Consider the following 22,984-nt stretch of genomic DNA (forward strand, 5'->3'; position numbering starts at 1 on the left):
CTAGGGGCATCTCATTGCATGGTCCAGGATTTTATTTTATTTTTTTTCTTACTTCTTTTCTTACTTCCCCCCTCCCCCCCCCCACCGCCATTCTCTTCCTCCCAGTGCTCCTTCTGTTGGCTCTCAACTTATCAGATGCTAGGTTTGAGGTTCTTTACTGCATATGAATGAATGATAAAGCACAGTAGCTAAAATAGAGAGCGAATGATTTTGGCCTCATTGGCAGCATGCCCATAACCTGGTCACCTAGGCTAGGCAGCCACAATGACTGGGTATCTTTCACTGTAACTCAAAAAGACCCTGGTTATATGCTCATCAGGTCTACATGGTTATAATGTTCTTTGGTGAGCAAGCCCCCAAATGTCTGGATTGTGCATTCTATGGGAGAGACTGAAAAGTCAGGTTCTAGACTTCACCCATTAAGTGAAAAAATCGAAGGAGTAGCCCATTTCAGAGTTGATTCCATTCTGGTTTATGCACCTTGGAAATAGCTATTTTCCTAGCTCCTTGCCCCCTTTCGGCTTTTCTTTTTAGTTTTCTTGGACCTGGAAGGCTTATAGAGGGAGTGTCCTTGGAATTTTTATTCTGTTCCAGTCTGACCAGTTCACATATAAAGGCACAGTATTGAATTCTCCCTGACACCCTCAAAGAAAGGTGGTGTAGGGGGCTCCGAGCATACTCCTGGTTGTGAGATCTTCCAGACTTTCTGCACTTGGCAGATTAGAGACTTGTGGTGAGAGCATATTCGATTCTATGTGTGCTTTTTGTTTCAGATATACCTCTCTAAAAAAGATTTAGCTTGGAATGGGAACAATATAAAGATGGTGAAGATATTATTGCAAGAAAGTAATTTGACCTGTTCTTTTTTTTTTTTTTTTTGCTTATCTACACATAATCAACAACTAAATTATTATCACTCAACAAATATCAACATGTGAGAACTTGAGCACAACCACAGAATCGACCACTGCCCTAGGGCCCACCACCACCACAAGGCCAACTACTACCCAAGGACCAACTACAGACCCAGGGCTGTCCACCAGCCCAGAGTTCACCAACACTTTACAGACAACCAATGACCATGAGTCAACCTTCCCAGAGTTGACAAATGCCCTATAGTTGACCACTGCCTTAGAACTGACCACTGCCCTTCAGAGTTGATCATGGATCTAGAGCTGACCAACCCCCCCTGAGATGACCACATGTCCAGAGTCCACCACTGTCCTGCAGTCAACCACTGCTCCCGTATGCACCACTTCTCAAGAGTCAACCACGGCCCTAAAGTCGACCACTTCTCTAGACTCAACCACTGCTCCAGAGTTGACCACTACCTTAGCATCAACCACGGTTCTTCAGTTGACCAATGCTCCTGAGTCAACCACCGCCCATGAATTGACCACTTCCCCTGAGTCCACCACTTGTCTAGAGTCCACCACCATCCCAGAGTATTCAAGGTTGTTGCAAATGGCAAGCTTTTGTTTCTTTATTTTTTATGCCAAAGTATTGGCACATCTTGCAGTTGATTTCTAGGTTTATACCACTGTGGTCAGAAAAGACGTTTGACATGATTTCAATCTTCTTAATTTTATCGAGACTTGTTTGTGGCCCCACATTTGATCTATCCTGGAAAATATTCCATGTACATTTGAGAAGAATGTGTATTCTGTTTCCTTTGGATGGAATGTTTTGTATATGTCTGTAAGTCCATCTGTTCTTTTATGGTAAGTCTGTTGACATCAAGTTCTGTTAGCTTTCTTTCATCTGAGGAACTGATTGATTTCCTCTTCCTCTTCAGTACTGAAGGATGTTTTCACTGGATATAGCATCCTGGATTGATAGTTGTTTTAATAATTTAAAAGTATTCTGCTACTCCCCTGGTCTTCATGGTTTCTTTCTTTTTAAAAAAAATTTTTTTTTCATGTTTATTTATTTTTGAAGGAAAGAGAAACAGAGTGTGAGTCGGGGAGGGGCAGAGAGAATGAGAGACACAGAATCCGAAGCAGGCTCCAGGCTCTGAGCCTTCAGCACAGAACCCAATGCGGGGCTTGAACCCATGAACCGTGAGATCATGACCTGAGCTGAAATCAGATGCTTATCCAAATGAGCCACCCAGGCGCCCCCACATTTACTTTCAAAATCAAACACTGCAGTGGCTGCTCATGGCTCAACTGAATAAATAGCTAATGTTTTAGGTCTACCCAAAGGTCTGTACCAGCTTTGGGAAATCCTTAATCTTTCTATCTGTCACAGAGAGCAAAAAAAAAGTGCATTTGAGTGGCACACTTCAATCCTACCACCTCACTCAGCTTTCAACCACTTCTCAATCCTACTCAATAGTAAGCCACAAAATGGAGGACTGTTTGTTGAATAAATGACTATGCAGTTTGGCCAACATGCCAGCTACCAATTCCTATGGACTTCCTCAAATACTATTAATCAGTCTGCAGAGCCCTTGACCTTGTCTCTAGAAGGCCTTTGCCAGTGCTCCAACTTTATTGCCAAAATAATTTTAAGCTAGTAAAGTAGCCCACCACTTGTAGTACAGAAGACATTAGACTATTTGTCATTCAGAGAAGAGAAGAAACAGTAGCACCCAGAGGAACATGAGAGCACTGGTTCCCCAAGCTTCAATCCCCTCAGGGAGGTAAGATGACAGCCAAATGTCACATGTGCATGCAGTGAGATGCAACGCCAGAGGAATGCTGAAATTAGGAAATTCTGATCTTATAAATGCTGATCGCTGTGGGTGACTTATCTATCTTCTCTTCTGGGGAAAGAAAGAGACCTTATCTTGACACTGGAGCATAAGCAAATTTCTCTGGGGAGAGAAAGAAACTCTATCTTTAAACAAATCTGCCCTCTGACCAAGAGGGATACACCATTGTAAAATTCCAAGCCTTCGTGCCAGGGCCAGGTCTAGAGTGAGGCAAGAGAGAAAACATTGAAGGAGGTATACCTTTAAAGGGCCCTGAAGCTTGTTAAATTTTGCCCCCTCACTACCTTGCTTACTTCCCTCTAGCCCAGGTCTTGCCATTTGCTAATCAAGCACACTCTTTACACAGAAAAGAAGACGTAGGCCATGCAGAAGTGCAATACATCCAGGGAGATTTTCTCCCAACACATGTTACAAAGATCACGTTGACCTAAGGTGCTCAGCATCGTGGAGTCTACTGAATCATGGTGTCTATCATGATCTGTGACAATGACGCTAAATTACCTACCCTCTGAGCATCATACAGTCAACCTGGGGTTGCCTATACCCATAATATTTTTAGTGCTTCTAATACTCCTTCCATAGGAGTATTAAATTAGTTACTTGGAGAGGGAGTGGTACAGTTACCCCGTTTAGGATAATTCTGCTTAACTTCTGCCTTATATGTTGTGAGTAGTTATTCAGTTTCGAAGAGACTGCTCACAAAACGTGCAACAGCTAGAGGCACTGGGCACCAGCTATTAACCAAGTGTCTCCATTTAGTATCTAGAGTTAGAGATTATCTTGAGCATCCTTTCTATCAAGAATTTGTCAAGATTCTACCTGTTTCTCCATAAAGTATCACAGGTCTTTCCTCTGGATTCCAAGATCACTTGATCACTGCTAGGAACTACCTGTGTAATCCTTTGGACAATTACTGGTCATGAGTGAGTTACCTTGAAGGTGAACATAAAATGGTACCAGGTAATCAAGAAAGCATGGGAAAACTTCAGGTAACTGGGGTAAGTTCTTTCTCTTCCAGTATTCTGGTTTCCTCCTTTAAATGTCTAGTTTTCAGTAACGTTGCTGATTACAGGTAGGGAATTGTGTTGTCAGCTAGCTTTCCTTCTTCTTGGCATCATCTGTCCACACAATTATCCAAGACCCCAAGTCTACATCTATTTCCTCCCAAACTTAATCTTTAGCTACTTTATAGTACAGACATAGAGGTTTTCGTCCCAGCATCAAATTCTTATTATATTTTTTCATTTCTCTCTCTCTGTCTCTTTTTGTCGGAAAGACTCTGTGGGTCTTAAAGGCAATCTGGCTGCTGCTACCCATCTATGTTACTATACAGGATTGAAATGTCAAAGCAGACTCATGTAAATCAAATATCTCACCCTACGCCCAAACTTACTGGCGGTTAAAAGAAGACAGATAAGCACGGATGTAGCATCTCTTGCTGGAGGACCCGAAATCTATCCAGAGTAGCTTTTAAAACAGTGTCTCTTTCTCTCACATGAAGAGATGTTCTAGTTTTGGATTGAGAGGTGAATTCAAAGAGGTAAGAGGGCCGGCAGGAGAAGGTCTGTAATGGGGTAACACCCGCAGTCTGAGATCACCGACGCAAGTGTTAAGGACTGGAAGGAAAGTGAGTATTCTTGTTTTTTAAAGGTTATGTCATTTCACGGCTTAAATTCACGTTCACCACGATAGGAAAAAGAAAGGAAGAAAAGTAGAACATTAATGAGTGAAAGACAATATTTGGAAATTCAGACTGAGAGCTTCCGAGAGATAACCATATGTCCCTGAGATTTCAAACGAGAGTTCAGTTCCCAGGAAAAGACTGCCAAGGACAAGATGCTTACAAAATCATGGGGGCTAAGAAATGAAGAGCACCCTATTAACAGGGACACGGCTTTGGGGATTTCTATTCCTTACCTCAAAGAGAGAAACTCTATGTTGTCCACCTGTCACCAGCAGATCTTTTAACTGGAGGCCATCGCAGGGGTTCAGGGATCAGCAATTAGTAAAGAACAGCCCAAATCCTTCTTATCTCCAAGCAAGGCCTGGTTGGGAGCCAGTGTGAGTGGGGCTGCGTGTGAAGAAGCTAGAGGGCCCTATGATGGTAAGTTAGGCAATGCAGAGATGAGGAAGTCAGGCTACAGTATATGCACAGCATTGTATTGAGTACTCATTTTATTTTTTCAACTGTAACCACTCTTACCGAGTCTGTGCTTTTCACTCGTATATCTTTCTAAAAACAGGGCTTCTCAGCCTCGGCATTATTGACATTTTCTGCTAGATAATTCTTCGCTGGGGGGCATAATGTTCATGCTAGAATATATACCAACGTCTCTGGCCTCTTACAGCTACCAGATAAAATACCAGATGCTCAGTTACGTTTGGATTTCAGATAAGCAACCAATAATTGGCATTGTCTATCTCATTATCGTGTCTTCCTAGGTCCAAAATTGGTCCCGCATAGCATGTGTACTTGTACTCATAAAGACCTGTCCCAAGAAATAACTAACAGAAAAAAAGATTTAAAAAAAAATCTGATTAGTATTTAATTGAGCCTCCTGTATTTTTATTTGCTATTATCTGGCGACCTTATACTAAATGCCAATAGCATGTTCCCAATTTTGTAATGTCTCCTAGGGGGCAAAATCATCCTGTTTTGAGAACCACTGTCCTAAAGAGATTATATGTGTCCTTTCCAGATGAGGCCCTCATAGACTATTCTCCAGATACTTAATTTTTACACATCCCTTTAAAAATCTCTTTAGGGGCGCCTGGGTGGCGCAGTCGGTTAAGCGTCCGACTTCAGCCAGGTCACGATCTCGCGGTCCGTGAGTTCGAGCCCCGCGTCAGGCTCTGGGCTGATGGCTCGGAGCCTGGAACCTGTTTCCGATTCTGTGTCTCCCTCTCTCTCTGCCCCTCCCCCGTTCACGCTCTGTCTCTCCCTGTCCCAAAAAAATAAATAAACGTTGAAAAAAAAATTAAAAAAAAATAAAAATCTCTTTATTTTAGGCCTGCAATATCCAGGTCACTTTTCCAGGCTTCATTTTTCATTATACTGATGATGATATACTTGACTTATACCTTTAAATGTTTTTTATTTTTTATTTTTTATTTTATTTTAGAGAGAGAGTGCGGGAATGGGAGCGAGGAGCAGCGGGAGAGAGAAAGAGGGAGTGAAAGAGAATCCCAAGCAGGTTCCATGCCGTCAACACAAAACCCGACAAGGGGCTTGATCCTACGACCCTGAGATCATGACCTGAGCAGAAACAAAGAATCAGACGCTCAACCACTGAGCCACCCAGGCACCCCTAATTGACTTTCTAAATTACTTTCTGCAGTGTTGAAAATGAGTCTACTAATTTTATTGCTGAGAAGCATACTATTTCCTTGCAATGTCTTCTTTGATTTCGTAGAGAAAACATTGTAATTATTGTCCAAATTCTACTCCTGACTATTTTATTAAAAAAAAAAAAAATGTATTCCTGGGGCACCTGGGTGGCTCAGTTAGTTAAGCAGCCAGCTCTTGATTCCGGCTCTGGTCATGATCTCATGGTTCGTGAGTTCGAGCCCTGTGTGGGGTTCTTCACTGACAGTGCAGAGCCTGATTGGGACTCTCTCTCTCTCTCTCTCTCTGCCCCTCTCCTGCTCATGCACATGTGCACGCTCTCTCTTTCTGTCTCCAAGTAAATAAATAAACATGAAAAATATTTATTATAGTTTTTCCTAAATATGTTACTGTATACTTTTTCTTGTCTTGCCACTTTTTACTTGCTTCCTAATTGTATTTGCTTTTAACAGGTGTGTTTCTTATTAAATTTAATTCTGTGAGCTGAGTAGTTGCCGCTGATTTGTTTTTCCTTTGAAACATTTATGTTTCTCTGTTTGCTTAGTGGCTGTCATCAAATGAGCTTCTGTCTTTTACCACTACTGTCTCTTAAAATTCTGCTCATTTTCAAATGTTAGTCCTTGCCTTCCTTAAACAGTCAACCAGTTGAATAAAATTCAAATTTTGTTTCAGAGATTCAGAGTCCAGAGTCTAGATCTGGTGGTTGTAACACTTTTTGATAGTCAAGGTTACTTAATGTTCTTTACTGAAAACATTTAAAGAACAAGGCTTGGGGCACCTGAGTGGCTCAGTCGTTAAGCATCTGACGTCGGCTCAGGTCATGATCTCACAGTTCGTGGGTTTGAGTCCCACATCAGGTGAGCTCGAGCCTCGCTTCAGGCAAGCTCAAGTCCCGCTTTGGGTAAAACACAAGCGCTACGTCAGGTGAGCCTTGCTTCTCTCTCTTTCTCCCCCCCACCTCCCTGCCCCTTGCTCACTTGAAAACTCTTTCTCTCAAAAAACAGAAAAAACCAAAAAACAAAAAAACAAGGCTTGTATTTGGAAATAACCATCAATGACATGTTACTTTCAATTAACTTAAGTTTTGTATTCTCAAAGTTTTGTTAAACTGCAAGCCCTATTAGCTATTTGTGTTGGGGTTTTCCTTCCTAGTTTTATTTATTTTTAAATTTTTTCTGACATTTATTCATTTTTGAGAGACAGAGAGAGACAGAGCACGAGAGGAGGAGGGGCAGAGAGCGAGGGAGACAGAATCGGAAGCAGGCTCCCGGTGCTGAGCGGTTAGCACAGAGCCCGACGCGGGGCTCGAACTCATGGACTGCGAGATTATGACCTGAGCTGAAGTCTGTCACTTAACCGACTGAGCCACCCAGGATGTCCCTCCTTCCTAGTTTTAAGTGATTATTTGATCATCATTTTTAGAAAATAAATCTGTAGGTGCTGGTGCGTGTAAATCTGTTTACACATACACATTGACACACAAATATATATTGCAATCCCTCATGTATTTCTACTCTATCTTATTTTATATGTATCCAATCTGTTAATAACATTTACAAATGGAATAATCTAAGATATCTTCTGTAGTGCCTAATATAAAATGCATTATCAATATAGTGTAATTTGCCTATTAACTAAATAATTTCCATATCGAATGCAAACAAGGTGACAACTTTTTTTCTTTCATCTTAAACCAAGCAGTACTTTCAATAATGCTCAATAACAAAGCATAGAGCACAAAGAGAAGAAGAGGTGGGCAAAAGGGACATAGAAGAAGTTCTCCTTTTCTTCTTCCTTTTTTTCCCCTCAAAACATCACTCATATCCAATATATATTTTTTTAATTTTTTTTTAACGTTTATTTTATTTTTGAGACAGAGAGAGACAGAGCATGAACAGGGGAGGGTCAGAGAGAGAGGGAGACACAGAATCTGAAACAGGCTCCAGGCTCTGAGCTGTCAGCACAGAGCCCGACGCGGGGCTCGAACTCACGGACCGCGAGATCATGACCTGAGCCGAGGTCGAACGCTTAACCGACTGAGCCACCCAGGCGCCCCCATATCAGATATATTTATGAGAACAAGGAATTATCTTCTCTCAGGCACATTTGAGCTTCCTCGGGACACAGAGAGAGGCCTGCTTCAGTTTGCTATTCCATAAAATCAGTACGAATGAATGGTCAGATGGACAGAAAAGTGCAATCACGTTGGCAAACACCTTGGCCACCTCGTTGTCTAAAATCGAATAGGTCAAGTGGAAAGATCTCATCCTTTTTGTGGCCGAGGAGTATTCCATCGTCAAGTGGAAAGATCTCATCCTTTTCATGGCCAAGGAGCATTCCATTCCATTCCAATATATCACATCTTCTTTCTCCACTCAACTGTTGATGGTAAGCATAGCATAACATATAAACTTGTTGAATCACTATGCTGTATACCTCAAACTAAGGTAGCATATAAGTCAAATATACTCAAAAGTAAAATAAAATAAAATATGTCAAAATTATCATGGTATTGCTCAAAGAGTACATAATAAAGAAGAGTAGGAATGAAATTCTAGCATTCCTGGCTCTTACACGGGCTTCTGAGCTAAAATCCCTAGAATACATATCCCGTAGCTTCACTTGCCCAGTTTGGCTACACAAGGAGAGAATTAAAAGAAGTCAGGAGATCAGAGACACTACAAGAAAATGATGACCACCATATCAAGGAAAGCCAGGAAGTTAAAAAATCATATGTATTCTCTACAAAATTGGATGTCGATTTTCTTTTCATTTTTACACATTCTTGGATCAGTCTATTAATCAATACTTCCTTCAAAAGGAGACATAGGTAGGGGCACCTGGGTAGCTCAGTCGGTTAAGCATCAGACTTCAGCTCAGGTCATGATCTTGCAGTTCATGAGTTCGAGCCCCATGTCAGGTGCTGTGCTGACAGCTCGGAGCCTGGAGCCTCCTTTGGATTCTGTGTCTCCCTCTCTGCTCTTCCCCCACTTGTGTGTGCTCTTTCTCTCTCAAAAAATAAATAAATAACATTTTTTTAAAAAGAAGACATATATAGAAAGAGAGCAGTGCCTCCAGTACAATAATGGGATGCACTTTGTGAATTTTCTATTTAATTCCAGAGGAAAATGGGATTAGAGAAGTTGGCTATCTTCAGGAAATAGAGGACGTCAAGGCAGGTAGTACAGATCATGCAGAAATAGTTGGATCCTGTCCAGAGGATGTCAAAACTTGACGAGCTTCTTGAAGTAAAATATGTTCTCATCAATCATATTAAAAGAGCTAGCTAAAGTCAACACCCACAGAAACATATCCAGCAGATGACCAAGCAGGTGACAACAAAATCAATCAGGAGACCTTCTGGCTCCTGATCCAGTCAATGGTGTTTACCAATACAATGAGTCCATTTCCAAAAATCCATATTATAAAGTCTATGGCAGAAATGATTAAAAATAAGGTTTCCATCATGCTTGGCATGTCTGTTGATAGGAAATCTCTGCTTTCAGATAACCATTGACTGATTATAACTGCACTGTTACAGATTTATGTGTTCAGAATGTCTTATTTCTGTTTTATTGATGGCCACTACCAGAGTCTGGAAAGCCCCAAGGCATACTCCAAAAAATGTTCTCAGTTAAACTGTAAAATCTACACCCATTTTTCTCAGATATCGGCCAGTGACTTTCAAGACAGAGATTATTATATTCCCTGTTGCTTTGGGCACAGGTTATATTTTACATGTAAAGCTGTGCCTTAGAATTTGTATAATGTAAATCCCCATTTGTGAACATGCAAAATGGAGATAGGTTCTCTGTTACAGTTTTGCAATGTCATCTTTAAAAGTTAATTCAGGGGCGCCTGGGTGGCGCAGTCGGTTAAGCGTCCGACTTCAGCCAGGTCACGATCTCGCGGTCCGTGAGTTCGAGCCCCGCGTCAGGCTCTGGGCTGATGGCTCAGAGCCTGGAGCCTGTTTCCGATTCTGTGTCTCCCTCTCTCTCTGCCCCTCCCCCGTTCATGCTCTGTCTCTCTCTGTCCCAAAAATAAATAAACGTTGAAAAAAAATTAAAAAAAAAAAAGTTAATTCAATTCGATCCCTTTATCCATTTGACTCATTCCCCATTCTGGGGTCAGAAACCCTAAGCTCCAATCTAGAATGCAGCTATACCTAAAGTTTTACAATCAACATATATCTTTGTTAGCAACCTCACCAGTATTTATAAAATACCCCGGGTTTAAGAAAATGCAAACACCTTGCTCCTTCATGTAATACCAGAATCTTGTTAGAACCTGTGGTAGTTTTAATATTTGCCACAAATTCTTTGACACTCCTTCTATTAACATTTGGAGTATATGTCCTCTCTCCTTGGTTTCTGACTACTTCAACTAATAAAAAAATAAATAAATAACAGAAACGACACTATGGTCATTCAGATGCTTAGCCATAAAAAGCCATGCAGCTTTGTTCTCCATCACTGGGACATTTACTCTTAGAGCCTTAAGCCACATACAAGTAATCCAGCCTCACTGAAGCCACAATTCCAGAACCACATGGAGAGGCTACCTATGTCCCGGTGATGGAGAACAGTCCCATCAGAGCCCAGATTTTAAGTCTTTTTATCCCAGCTACCAGACATGAGCCAAGAAGACCAAATTTGTGCTGTCTAATATGACAGCCACTAGCCTCATGTCACACATGGCCATTTAAATTTAGGTGGATTGAGGGGCGCCTGGGTGGCTCAGTCAGTTGAGCGTCCGACTTCGGCCCAGGTCATGATCTCACGGTTCGTGAGTTTCACATTCTGCTTCACATTCTGTGTCTCCCTCTTTCTGCCCCTCCTCCCCTCGTGGTTTGTCTCTCTCTCTCTCTCAAAAATGAAATAAACTTAAAAAAAATTTTTTTTCCAGCAATATTGACATAATGAACTAAACCAACTCTGTACTGTAACGTTGTCAATATTGCCCTCCCATTTGGAGGAATCCAGATCAAGGAGGTGAAAGGGAAAAACGGAAAATTTTAAGAAAAAATTCTCAAGGGTAGAAGCCCCAACACACCATGGGATGGGTCTTACAAGTGTGCCATCTTCTAGGACATTGAGCTGAATTTGAGGAACACGCCAATTCACACAAAAGTGTAAACAAAGATGAGATAATGGAGTGGGCTCTGAAACTGAAAAAGGAAAAAACAGCATCATTGATCTTTGGAGAAGTTCAAGGGGCCTAACGAATGTATAAGCAGAGAGGTCTAAGCTGTGGGGCTGGGTAGAAGGCACAATGACCAAATGTGATGAAAACCATAAACTCAAACAGCCCAAGAAGCTCAGTATACCCCACACATAAGAAACGAACAGAAACTACAAGAAGAATGACAAGGATCGGGAAGTCCAAACTTCTAGTTAAGTCTTAGAGATATACAGTACAGCATAGAGAGTATAGTCAGGACCATTATGACAGCTTTGAAGGTCACAGATGATAACTAGACTTACTGCGTTGATCGTTTCGTAATGTATATAAAAGCTGAAACACTACGTTGTACACTCAAAACTAATATAATATATAATATTGTATGTCAACTATACTTCGATTTCAAGAACTACTCCAAAACACCTCATAATTAAATTTCTCAAAAGTAGTTTTAAAGAGAAAATCTTCTGTCTTTCAAAAATGAGTGTTACAAAAATTTTAAAGAAAAAAAAGGGGAGGGGGGTGGTGCCTGGGTGGCTCAGTCAGTTAAGCATCCAACTTCAGCTCAGGTCATGATCTCAGAGTTCATAGGTTTGAGCCCCGTGTCAGGCTCTATGCTGGCAACCCAGGGCCTGGAGCCTGCTTCGGATTCTGTGTCTCCTCTCTCTGTTTCTGCCCCACTCATGTTCTGTCTCTCTCTGTTTTTCAAAAATGAATAAATATTTTAAAAAATCAAAAAATAAAATAAAGAGAAAATATTGGGTCTCCTAGGTGGCTCTGTAGGTTAAGTGTCTGACTCTTCGTTTCAGCTCAGGTCTAGATCTCAACGGTTCCTGAGTTTGAGCCCCGCCTCTAGCTCTGCACTGACAGTGTGGAGCCCACTTGGGATTCCCTCTCTCTCCCTGTCTCTTTGCCCCTCCCTCTTTCTTTCTCTCAAAATAAATAAATAAACTTTAAAAAAAAAAAAGATAAGATATTAATAACAGCCGGATAAAGGCATTATGTTCAGAGGGAAAAAAATAAGGATGATAGGAGATGTCTCCTCAGAAAGTGTGTAAATAAGAATCTACTCTACCAACATCTTTAAAGTACTGGAAAGGTAAAAAGAAAACCTCTCAACCTAGACTACCCAGACAAAATATTTTTCAAAACTGAAGGAGAAATAAAGACATTTTCAGACATAAAAAGCAAAGAGAACTCATCACCAGCAGACCCTACAAGAAATACTACAAGAAATCTTAAAGGAAGGACATCGTCCAGGCAGAAAGAAAATGATACCAGATGGAAGTAAGAAGCTATACAAAGAATCTATACAAAGGTATAAAGAGTATCAGAAGTGGTAATTATGTGGGTAAATAAACAAGATTTTTCTTTTAAGTTAAATCTTTTTAAAAGATAATTGTTTAAAAAATAAAACAACATATGGTAGGATTTATAATATACACAAAAGTAAAATACATAGGGGCGCCTGGGTGGCTCGGTTGGTTAAGCGCCCGACTTCCGCTCAGGTCATGATCTCACGGTTCGTGGGTTAGAGCCCTGCGTCGGGCTCTATGCTGACAGCTGGGAGCCTGGACCCTGCTTCAGATTCTGTGTCTCCCTCTCTCTCTGGCCCTTCTGCTCTCAAGCTCTGTCTCTCTCTGTCTCTCTCTCTCTCAAAATAAATAAACATTTAAAAAAACTTTTTAAAGAAAAAGTAAAATATGGAACACATTTTTCTAGAATAAAGTGGCTAATAATAGGGACGATACTTTTGAAATAGTATATGATAAAGAGAAAGAGGACGTTTAGTTTAATGAGCTCTTAAAAATTGGACACTGGTGTTAACACCACCCAGGTAAAAAAATAAAAGTTCACTATTTGCCCCTTCCTGGTTACACTACATGTTTTACTCCCAAACTGACATCACCACCGTTTGTGGAAATAATTTCCAAAGTTTGCTTTGTTGTTTTACTACCTAAATATGACTTCTAGATTTTACAGTTTAGTTTTGTCTACGACAGGCCTTTAGGAAATTAAAGTCATTTATGTGGGGTTAGGGGGAGTGAGGATTCATTCCTTTTATTTAAAATTATATTTATGTGAAACAATTGTCCATGCGGTTATATCTAATTACAATTAGTTTATTAGTTTATTTATTTTTGTTGTGGAATAACATTGAACTGGATGAATTTACCACAGCTCATTTATCCATTCTACTGTCAATGGGATAAATGCTTACAATAATGTTGTCATGAATATTCTTAAGCAGGAATTTTGGTAAATATAAGCTCCATTTTTTAATCTTTATTAAAATTAGTTCATAATTTCAGGATTATTCAGGGTATATATTCATGATGACTCTAATTTGGCTGAAATTTTGAGGCTTTGATTTAGATAGTGGTTTTGCTGTTGGTCAGTTCTAAATTTTGGATTGAACTCAACATGTTTTTTGTTTTGTTTTGTTTTGTCTTGTTTTGCCCATGATTGAATTAGTGAGTAATTTATTTTCTAAATTATGGAATATCATTACTATTAATATTTTGTTACTATTACTATTTTTTTACTAAAATTTTGAATTGTGGTGATAAAAATATATTTTGTGTAATAGCCATTTTTTCATTTATTGAGAACTTTTGGGCCTATTACATCATCTATGCTTATGAAAATTGTTTCTTTGAAATGATTGTGTATTCTCTGCCGGGACAGGACTCTATCAGATTAAACTTAATTGTGTTACTTAATTCTGCTTGATCTATCAGCTTTTGAAATATTTAATATTTCACTATATACTGACTCAGCATTTTTGTTCATTTTAAAAAATTGGATTTATCTTTATTTTTAAAAGCACTCATGTCCCTAATTATTATCTTTTGTATTGTTTCCTTTTATTAGTTTAAATATTTCTCTTTTTAAAAAATTTTTTCATGTTTATTTATTTTTGAGAGAGAGAGAGACAGAGCGCGAGCAGGGGAGGGCCAGAGAGAGAGAGGGAGACACAGAATCCGAAGCAGGCTCCAGGCTCTGAGCTGTCAGCACAGGGCTCGAACTCATGAACTGTGAGGTCATGCCCTGAGTTGAAGTCGGACGCTTAACCGACTGAGCCACCCAGGCGCCCCCTACATATTTCTCTTTGAACACTGATGAATTTCATCTTAAAAAGTATTTCATTGATATTAGCATCTTAAAAAGTATTTCATTGATATTAGCACTGTTCCACCAACTTTTGCTTGGTTGGTACATTAGTTCAGAATTCAGCTTCATATTACAAAGCTAAATAAATAAAACCGTATTAATGATCTAACTACAAGTTGGTCTATTTCTCATTGAATAACAACCCAAAGTTTTTGGTTTTAACATTGTGGTGAAAAGTTAAATAGTTTGCACATCAAGATGCACAAGATAATAGTAGGGATTTGTCGCTAACCAAGAAGGAAAGCATAAACATTGCAAAGCATCTGGCAGTCCTTTAACCATTTGTATTCTTATATCTTTACGCATGCATTTTCAACCAGTCTTCATTTATTTCTTTTAGGGTCGACTCTTGTGTAGGATAAAATATATAAAATATATAAACATACGAAATAGTTAAGATTTTATTTTATAAAATATTATATGTACATACATATAACATGTTTGCGAATTTAAAATTTGAGTGTGCCTTTCAGTGACTAACTTGATTCGTTTAGCGATGTCTGAGAACTTTATTTATTTATTTTAATTATTTTTCTTTAACGTTTATTTTTGAGACAGAGACAGAGCATGAACAGGGGAGGGGCAGAGAGAGAGGGAGACAAAGAATCCGAAACAGGCTCCAGGCTCTGAGCCATCAGCACAGAGCCCGACGCGGGGCTCGAACTCACGGACCGCGAGATCATGTGAGATGTCTGAGAACTTTAGACTCGTTTCTAATGTCTGACTCGTGGCCTTCTGCCATGCTTTTTCTTTTCTTTTCTAATTCTCTTTGCTTTGTCCTGAGTTGATGCGACACCTATTATTCCTTTTTCCTAGCTATCTGTTTATCCAGATAAACAGATCCAGGAGTTTATTTACATTTGCTTTTTTGTTGTTGTTGTTAAGTAAAACACACTTAAATATATGTAACATGTTTCCTTTTCTAATCTGACCTGATTTAAACCACTGTCTCCTTTTAGTACAGGCAAAAGCCTTGGCATGTGTTAAAATCTCTTTGCACGTGCCCCTTCTTCCAGGATTTGTTATGTAGTTTCTTTCCGTTTTATTAACCAACTTTACTGAGTATAATTTATATAGAATAAAATTCTGCAATTTTGAGCATGCAATTCATGTTATTTAGAATTTTAATACCAGCCTGCTTTAAACTATGGAATATTAATTTTGTTATAACTTATACACAGCCAATGTGTGCTTTTTTTTTTCTTAACCTATTTTAGCCTTTTGTTTGCTCAGCTCTACTCCTTCCATCCCAGTTCTTCCTTTTTAACTTATTTTTTGTCTTTGCTTTAGTCTACTCAGGCTGCCATAACAAAATACGGGACTGGGTGGCTTCAATAACAGAAATTTGTTGTCTCACAGCTCAGGAGGCTGGAAGTCTAAGACCAAGAAACCATCATGGGGCACTTGGGTGGCTCAGCCAGTTAAGCATCCGCCTTCGGCTCAGGTCAAGGTCTCATGGTTTATGAGTAGGTCAAGGTATCATGGTTTATGAGTTCGAGCCCCCATGTCAGGCTCTGTGCTGACAGCTCAGAGCCTGGAGCCTGCCTCAGATTCTGTGTCTCCCTCTCACTCTTCTCCTCCCCCACTGGCACTCTGTCTCTCTCTCTCTCTCAAAAGTAAATAAACATTAAGAAAGCATCAGGTTGGTTTCTGGAGAGAACTCTCTTCCTCGTTTGCAGGCAGCCACCTCCCACTGTGTCTCCATATGGCCTTTCCTCCAAGACTCCTGCATTTCTTCCTCCTCTTATAAGGACACCAACCCTATTAGATTAAGGCCCCACCCTCATGCATTCAACCTGAATTCATTTAACCTCCTTGAAGACCTCATCTCCAAACACAGCCACATTAGAACCACATTAGGGATTAAGCCTTCAACATCTGGTTTTTGGAGGAACGTAATTCAGTCCATAGCAATCTTACTGAAGTAGATCCATTAGTAGGACATGTGTAGTAAACAGCCTGTCTTTTCTTTTTTTTTTTTTTTTAGCCCCAATATTTTTTACTTGGAAATATATTGATTTAATTAGATCCCCAGGACAAAGTTTTCACTAAGAATTAAGGATTGCAGTTACACTTTTCAACACTCTGACAATAGGAATCAGTTGCCTTCTGACATCTTATTTTTGGATGAGATTTTTCATGTTATTTAAATTGACTATTCCCCTTTGGAGATTACCTCTCATTACTTGGTAATTACTTTCTGAATTTCAATTTGCCCTTGATGGTTGCAATTTTTCTACAATACATATAAATGTGACAGCGTATGCGATGTTCTATTGAATTCAGAATAGACTGGAAGTTGTACCATTGTTTTGTGGACCACTATTCACATGTATTATTTTAACTGGTCCGACAAATCATCTTAAATAACCAAACGCACGTTTGATACTTCTCACATAGGTTTTATTTGAGTACCACACACAGAAACATAGGAAGAGAAAGATTGTCTTTAGAGATGATTTTTAAAGTTTTTACCCCAAAGCTAAAGTCAGTGTAATGCTTTGGTGAAACACTAGAAAACTCCTCATTTACACACAAAGATGCCAGTTGTCACTGCAATTATTTAGCATTGTGAAGGTTTGAGGCATTTTATAACACAAACCAACACCAAAAAAAAATTATTATAAATAATTAAAAGGAAGAAGTGAAATAATCATTACATACAAAAGATATCATTTTTGATCTGCAAAAGACAAGAGAATAAGCGTTAAAAGAACACATGTGACCGTTTAGTAAGGCAACTGGCTTCTAACACAATAAACAGGTAAATAAAAACAATGACCTTTTTATAGACATATTGAGCAAGTACTAAATATCACAGATAAAATTAAGCACATTAAATATAAGCACCAAGTGGTTAAGTCATGTAATGTGTCAGGACCTCAGTTTCTTCACATGAAAAACAGTATTATGCACATGGGAAATATTAACAAGTTATGAGGTATACAGATTAACTGAGACATGAATATTATAGCTTCTTCTTTTTAGTGGGTACCTGTTACATACGCTCATTGTTTATTTTATTTTGTAGCTTATGTCTCTTATTAAAACGTCTCCAAAATGCATATAGAAAACACGTCCAACACATACTTGTTCAACCAATAAGTGAATGACTGAATGATCCCATGCTAGGGGAACAAGACAATCTATTTCAAACACAAAGCCTGTACTTTGAAGAGATTTCGTTGTGAATGTAAGCCATGAGTCAAGAATTTTTCATTTCTGTAAGTCAGAGAAAGACAAATACCATTACCATATGATTTCACTCATGTGGAATTTAAGAAACAAAACAAACAGGCAAAGGGAAAAAGAGAGAAGGAGGCAAACAAAGAAATAGACTCTTAGTTGTAGACAGCAAACTGATGGTTACCAGAGGGGAGGTGCGGGGGGATAGGTTGAATAGGTGATGGGGTTTAAGGAGGGCACTTGTGATGTGCACTGGGTGTTGTATGCAAGTATTGAACCACTAAATTGTGCACCTGAAACTAATATTACACTACATGTTAACTATTGGAATTTAAAGAAAAACTTAAAAAAGAATACATTTCTAAAAATATACAGTTTCTATCAAATTCAAGATTTAACAATATTCCACACAGAATGCATGACCATGATTCCTTCTCTTTACTCCACCCATTGAACTTAATTTATTCTAAAATTTTCACCTGTTTTATTTAGCTGTCATTGCTATCATCCAACCAATATTAACAACATAGACACATATTCAACGTTCATGCTGATTATGGGTTCGTTACTCAGAAAAGTTGGTCTGAATTTCTGTACTGTAATCTGGTTGCTTTCCAGTCACCAGCTAAATAGGAGTACTTGATAAAATAGATCAAAAACACCAACCTCCCAGAAAGTTACATACAGTTAAAAGATTATCATCACCCCCAAGATTTGGCAGTCTTACACATTAAAATTAAAGTGAATTGTGTTACATACTTAAAAACTATGCTGGCAAATACAATTTATTTCCAAATATAAATTATATATTCTTTTTTTAAAGTTTATCTATTTATTTTGAGAGAGAGACAGAGAGACAGAGAGAAGGAGGGAGACAGACTGATGATCCCAAGCAGGATCCGCACTGTCAGCGCAGAACGCAACGTGGGGCTCGAACTCACGAACCATCGGATCATGACCTGAGCCGAAACCAAGAGTCAGACGCTTAACTGATGAGCCACCCAGGCACCCTTAAATTATATATTTTTTTAATGATGGTAAATGTAATCAAGAACTCTTGATTGTGAAATTAATAGTATGGAAAGGATCATTTGAATTAAGCACCTTCATGATTCTGAAAACCTTCTAAAAAATGTTTAATTTATCTGTTGGCAAAAAAAAAAAAAAATGGCAAGAGCACAGCATCACACGAGGCAGGGGGCCCCTCTCACCAGAAGCCCTGTGCCACTGCACAGGTCACACGTTCAAAGAGCCGCCATGACTGAAGGGCATGAATACATATGAGTGACACAGGGGTGGACTATATTGGACCCAAATTTGTGTGCTTCCTCAGAGTCCCTTCACTGTCTCCTATTCTTTTATTCAGCACGAAGTATAAGCCAGATTATGCTTCCATTTTGGACTTGAAAGCAACCCTACCCTGTGGGGGGTGAGATTCCACTTTCCAAATGACCACTAAGGGGCTAGATGAGCAGAGGTATTAGTCCCACTTTGCTAAACCCTGGCCAATGGGAACTAGAAGACAGATAGGAGGTAATTAGATACATCCCTCCTCCTCTCTCTCTTCCATGTTCTAATGCTACATGTGGTTTGTCATTGGAACCCTCCTGGAAAAGCTGTGTGCTGTGTGCACACACAGGATGACTACTATATTGTCTCTCAACATATTGTGAGTTGGTAGCCAGCAGAGTAACACAGCACAGCACCTCCTTCCACATCTTCTCTTGCCTCCTTTCTATATGTTCTCCCCATTGCTGCCCGAGACTTAACCTACCCACATAAATGTCATTATTTTTGTTAAGTGTATTTATCTATTTTTGAGAGAGAGAGAGAGAGACAGAAAGAAAGGGAGGAGAGGGGCAGAGAGGGGGGAGAGAGAGAATCCCAAGCAGGCTCTGTAATGTCAGCACAGAGCCCCGGGCAGGGCTCAAACTCAGGTACCGTGAGATCATAACCTGAGCTGAAATCAAGAGTTGGTGCTTAACCACCCACCCCACCCCCCGAGCCATCCAGGTGCCCCTAAATGTCATCATTTTGAGCTCTGACTTTCATTCAGGTTTTAGAGGCCCAGGATAAGATAGTCAGTGAGTTATACCATTATTATTTATTTACTTTATGTGAGTTTATAACAATAAAACTTGTACCTGGAAAGGATGCAGAAAATATTATATCAAAAATAACATTCTAGTAAGGCAGCTGAGTTAGTAAAGCAGTATGAACTCAGTTTTTTAATAAATCAAATATAATTTTTGTGTCTACAATACCCAGCTAGAAAAAAAAGTCACACGTAAAAAGATAACATTTACAATAAATAGAAAAAATATATACATACAAATTAATAAAATCTTTTATATGCTTTTTAAAAACTTTTGTTGTAAATGCCTTCTACCTTTGGTGTTACACCCGTTTCCACTTCACACATGTGAAAGGGCTGTGCCAAGGCTATATTCTAGTGATATTTGCCCTAGAATTAGGAAACAGCCAGACATTTGCTCTGAGAACTGCTTCTTGGATAAGCCTGTCGCCTCATCGTGAAACCAGAGCTGAGAAATTCATGGAATTTGCAGGTTTTGGGATACATTTTCTTTTCATTGGTTTCCCAGCTTTCAAAAAGTTCATTCACTCATTCATGCATTGACTTACTCATTAAAAGATTGTTTTTTATTAACTCTTCTATGGCCGGCTTGCAGGTTTTGGGAGGCAGCAGTAAATACGATCCTCACTTCTTTGAAGTGTACTGGGAGAGATAGATGATAAACAAATACAGCAGGTGTGGAGATGAATTGCCTTCAGATTTACAAAATTGTTAAATTGCCTAAAACCAAAATTAACAGTCGCGTAGAATTCGGTTGTTGAACAAGATTATGCATTTCTTTCCTATAATAGAACTTGCTATCAATGAATATGCCAACACACATTATTCTATTTCATTCTTATCAAAAGATTATTATAAAATATATCTTTGAGAAATCCCCTATGATTATTGTGTAGACGTAATAGATGCCACTCAATGTATGCAGAAAGGTTTATTGAGTTATATACCATAATTCCTTCACTATTCTAATAGTGAGCATTTTTTTTTTAGATGCAAAAGATTTGAGTCTTACCTTATATTTTGAAAGAATTTTAAAAGTGGAAGATGTTTCGGACGTTTGGCGATTTGAGGCCCAGAGGTGGTTTAAGAGACAACTGACATATTTGAAATCAGGTCTCAATTTCAAAAATGGTCTATCTAAACTCAAAAACCAGAAGAAATGACGTTCCTAACTGCATGTGGAAACTTACAACAACATTCTAAAGAGTTCATGATCATGTTTCTTTCATCTTTTTCCCTGTTGTGGAACTCAGTGTTTGCTAAGCTTTCTGCCTACTTCTTTAAATCAAATATTCATCAGTAGAGTTTATTGTACACATATATAAAATTTACATGCAATATGTTGGTCATTTATGAATTGCATTGTGCACACCTTTATTCATCACAGCCCTAATCACTCTCTATTAACCGTGAAGTAAGAATTTATGATGGAATAATTATCTACCCCAAACATTCATCCTCAGTATGTGATTTAGAATTGAATACCATTACCATGCAAAGACTAGAGATTCAAACAATGAAATCTAAGCACACTGTAATACCAATTACAATGGAAAATAACAATGATGCCCTGAGATTGCCTGTCAGTTCTGAAAAATGCATAAATATAGATGACAAATTTTTTAATTGGAAGATGATACATAGCATATGTGAAATACACACAGCTTCATAATTCTCAGGAAATTCTTTCCATATTATGTATAATTAGATTGTTTAACCTGATTAAGAAAACCGGTGAGGGTAGATTATTTCCAATCTTCCTTATATTTTTCATACATACATGTATATAGTTTTATGGGCTAGGCTTAGGTAAGACTTCTGTAAGTGAAACTGAAAATTATTCAATTACACACACTAGGGAAAAACCCGCAGGAGGTATATAATGTTACCGTCTACATTAGTTAACTTTCTGCCAAGAAAGACACAATGCTCTTATTTATCTATGGAGTTGAGTGTTTCTGTTCTTTCAGCCAGTACTTCTCCTGGTATAAAACAGACAGAAAGGCCTGTTTTAGCTTCTTGTTTCCCCAAATCAACATCAGCGAGTGGATCGAAGGATACACGAAGGCAAGTACCTGGCAAAACATGAACAGTTCCTTCTGCAGCCCGTTAAAACTCCAAATTGTAACAATTAGATTCAGAACGTAACCGGCAAAGAACAAGAGAAAGGAGACCACCGTCTGCATGGCTCTTATGTGGACCTTGGTGCTGGGATCTTGGGATCCCTTGCCACAGAGCTGCATCCGCTTGAGATGTTTCCAGAGGGAAAAGATCAACAGCACAAAAGACATCAGGGACGTAGCAAAGGGTATGAAGTTTGCTAGTGTGAATACAGTCATATTTGAGAGGTGTGCCATGTCCGTCCATTTGGTCCTCCAAGTGACATTCCCTTCATATGCCTTAGTCTGCACTTTCTCATATATGCTCACTGCCGCAACATGAGAAAACAGTAAGAACAAAGACCCCAGCAGCATCACAAGCACGACGCTTTTAACTCTCCACTTGAGGCGAAGGAAAATAAGGCTGGAGAAGTTGGCTATTTTGAACAAATAAAATATGCTGAGGCTAGTAGCCAGCCAGATGCTAAAATGATTGCTTACTGCCCAGGCAATTTGAAAAATAATTCTTACTTCTAAGCTATAGAAATCTGGACTGAACAAAGTTGCATACCAATTTATTATCATTACCCAGAGCAAAGCAATTCTGGAGACAGCCAGAGCAGCGAGAATGTGATCAACTGAGGAGATCTTTTGTCTCTTGGTCCAGTCAATGAAGTTCACCAGTGCTATGAAGCCATTGGCAAAATTTCCTAGGAGAAATTCTATTATTACCGCGATGGAAAAAATGCTCGGTAGTGCGGTTACCATGTCTAGAAAGGAAAACAAACAAAAAAATCTAAGTCTAATGTCTGATGTCACTGGTTGTGCACCTGATCCCTAAGTGTGCAGTAAAGTTCTCATTTCTTTTAAATTCTGTGACCAATGTCAAGCAGGAAAGCACCAGGGTAGGCCAGTAGATGAGCTCAGTGCTGTCTTGATGAAAACCATTGTTATTCCTCAAACAGCTCAAATTAACTTCTATTCATTGACTTTATATCCTTGCTGTGGGCTAGAATACTCATCACACATGCTGAAATTGAAAGCTGAATTCTCATTTGCTAGCATGCAAATAAAACCGTATTGTCTTTCAGTGTTTTGTGATTTTTTCCTTGTTTGACCTCTACGTAATTTGTATTATCAACTTTATTTGTTGTACAGAAAATTGAAAAATCCAAAACACATCTGTA

The 22,984-nt window shown here is 39.0% G+C and overlaps 1 protein-coding gene across 1 annotated transcript; it reads right to left on the reverse strand.

Moving 5' to 3' along the window:
- Positions 1 to 21,638: 21,638 nt before the first annotated feature.
- On the reverse strand, positions 21,639 to 22,565 carry LOC124501012 (taste receptor type 2 member 46-like). The gene has a single exon (XM_047064904.1). The coding sequence runs from the start codon at positions 22,563 to 22,565 to the stop codon at positions 21,639 to 21,641; it is 927 nt and encodes a 308-aa protein (XP_046920860.1).
- Positions 22,566 to 22,984: the final 419 nt, after the last annotated feature.

Source organism: Lynx rufus, unplaced genomic scaffold (assembly GCF_022079265.1).
Source record: "Lynx rufus isolate CCGP_SWC_20201006 ecotype Redwood Valley unplaced genomic scaffold, mLynRuf1.p SCAF_7, whole genome shotgun sequence".
NCBI classification, from domain to species: Eukaryota; Metazoa; Chordata; class Mammalia; order Carnivora; family Felidae; genus Lynx; species Lynx rufus.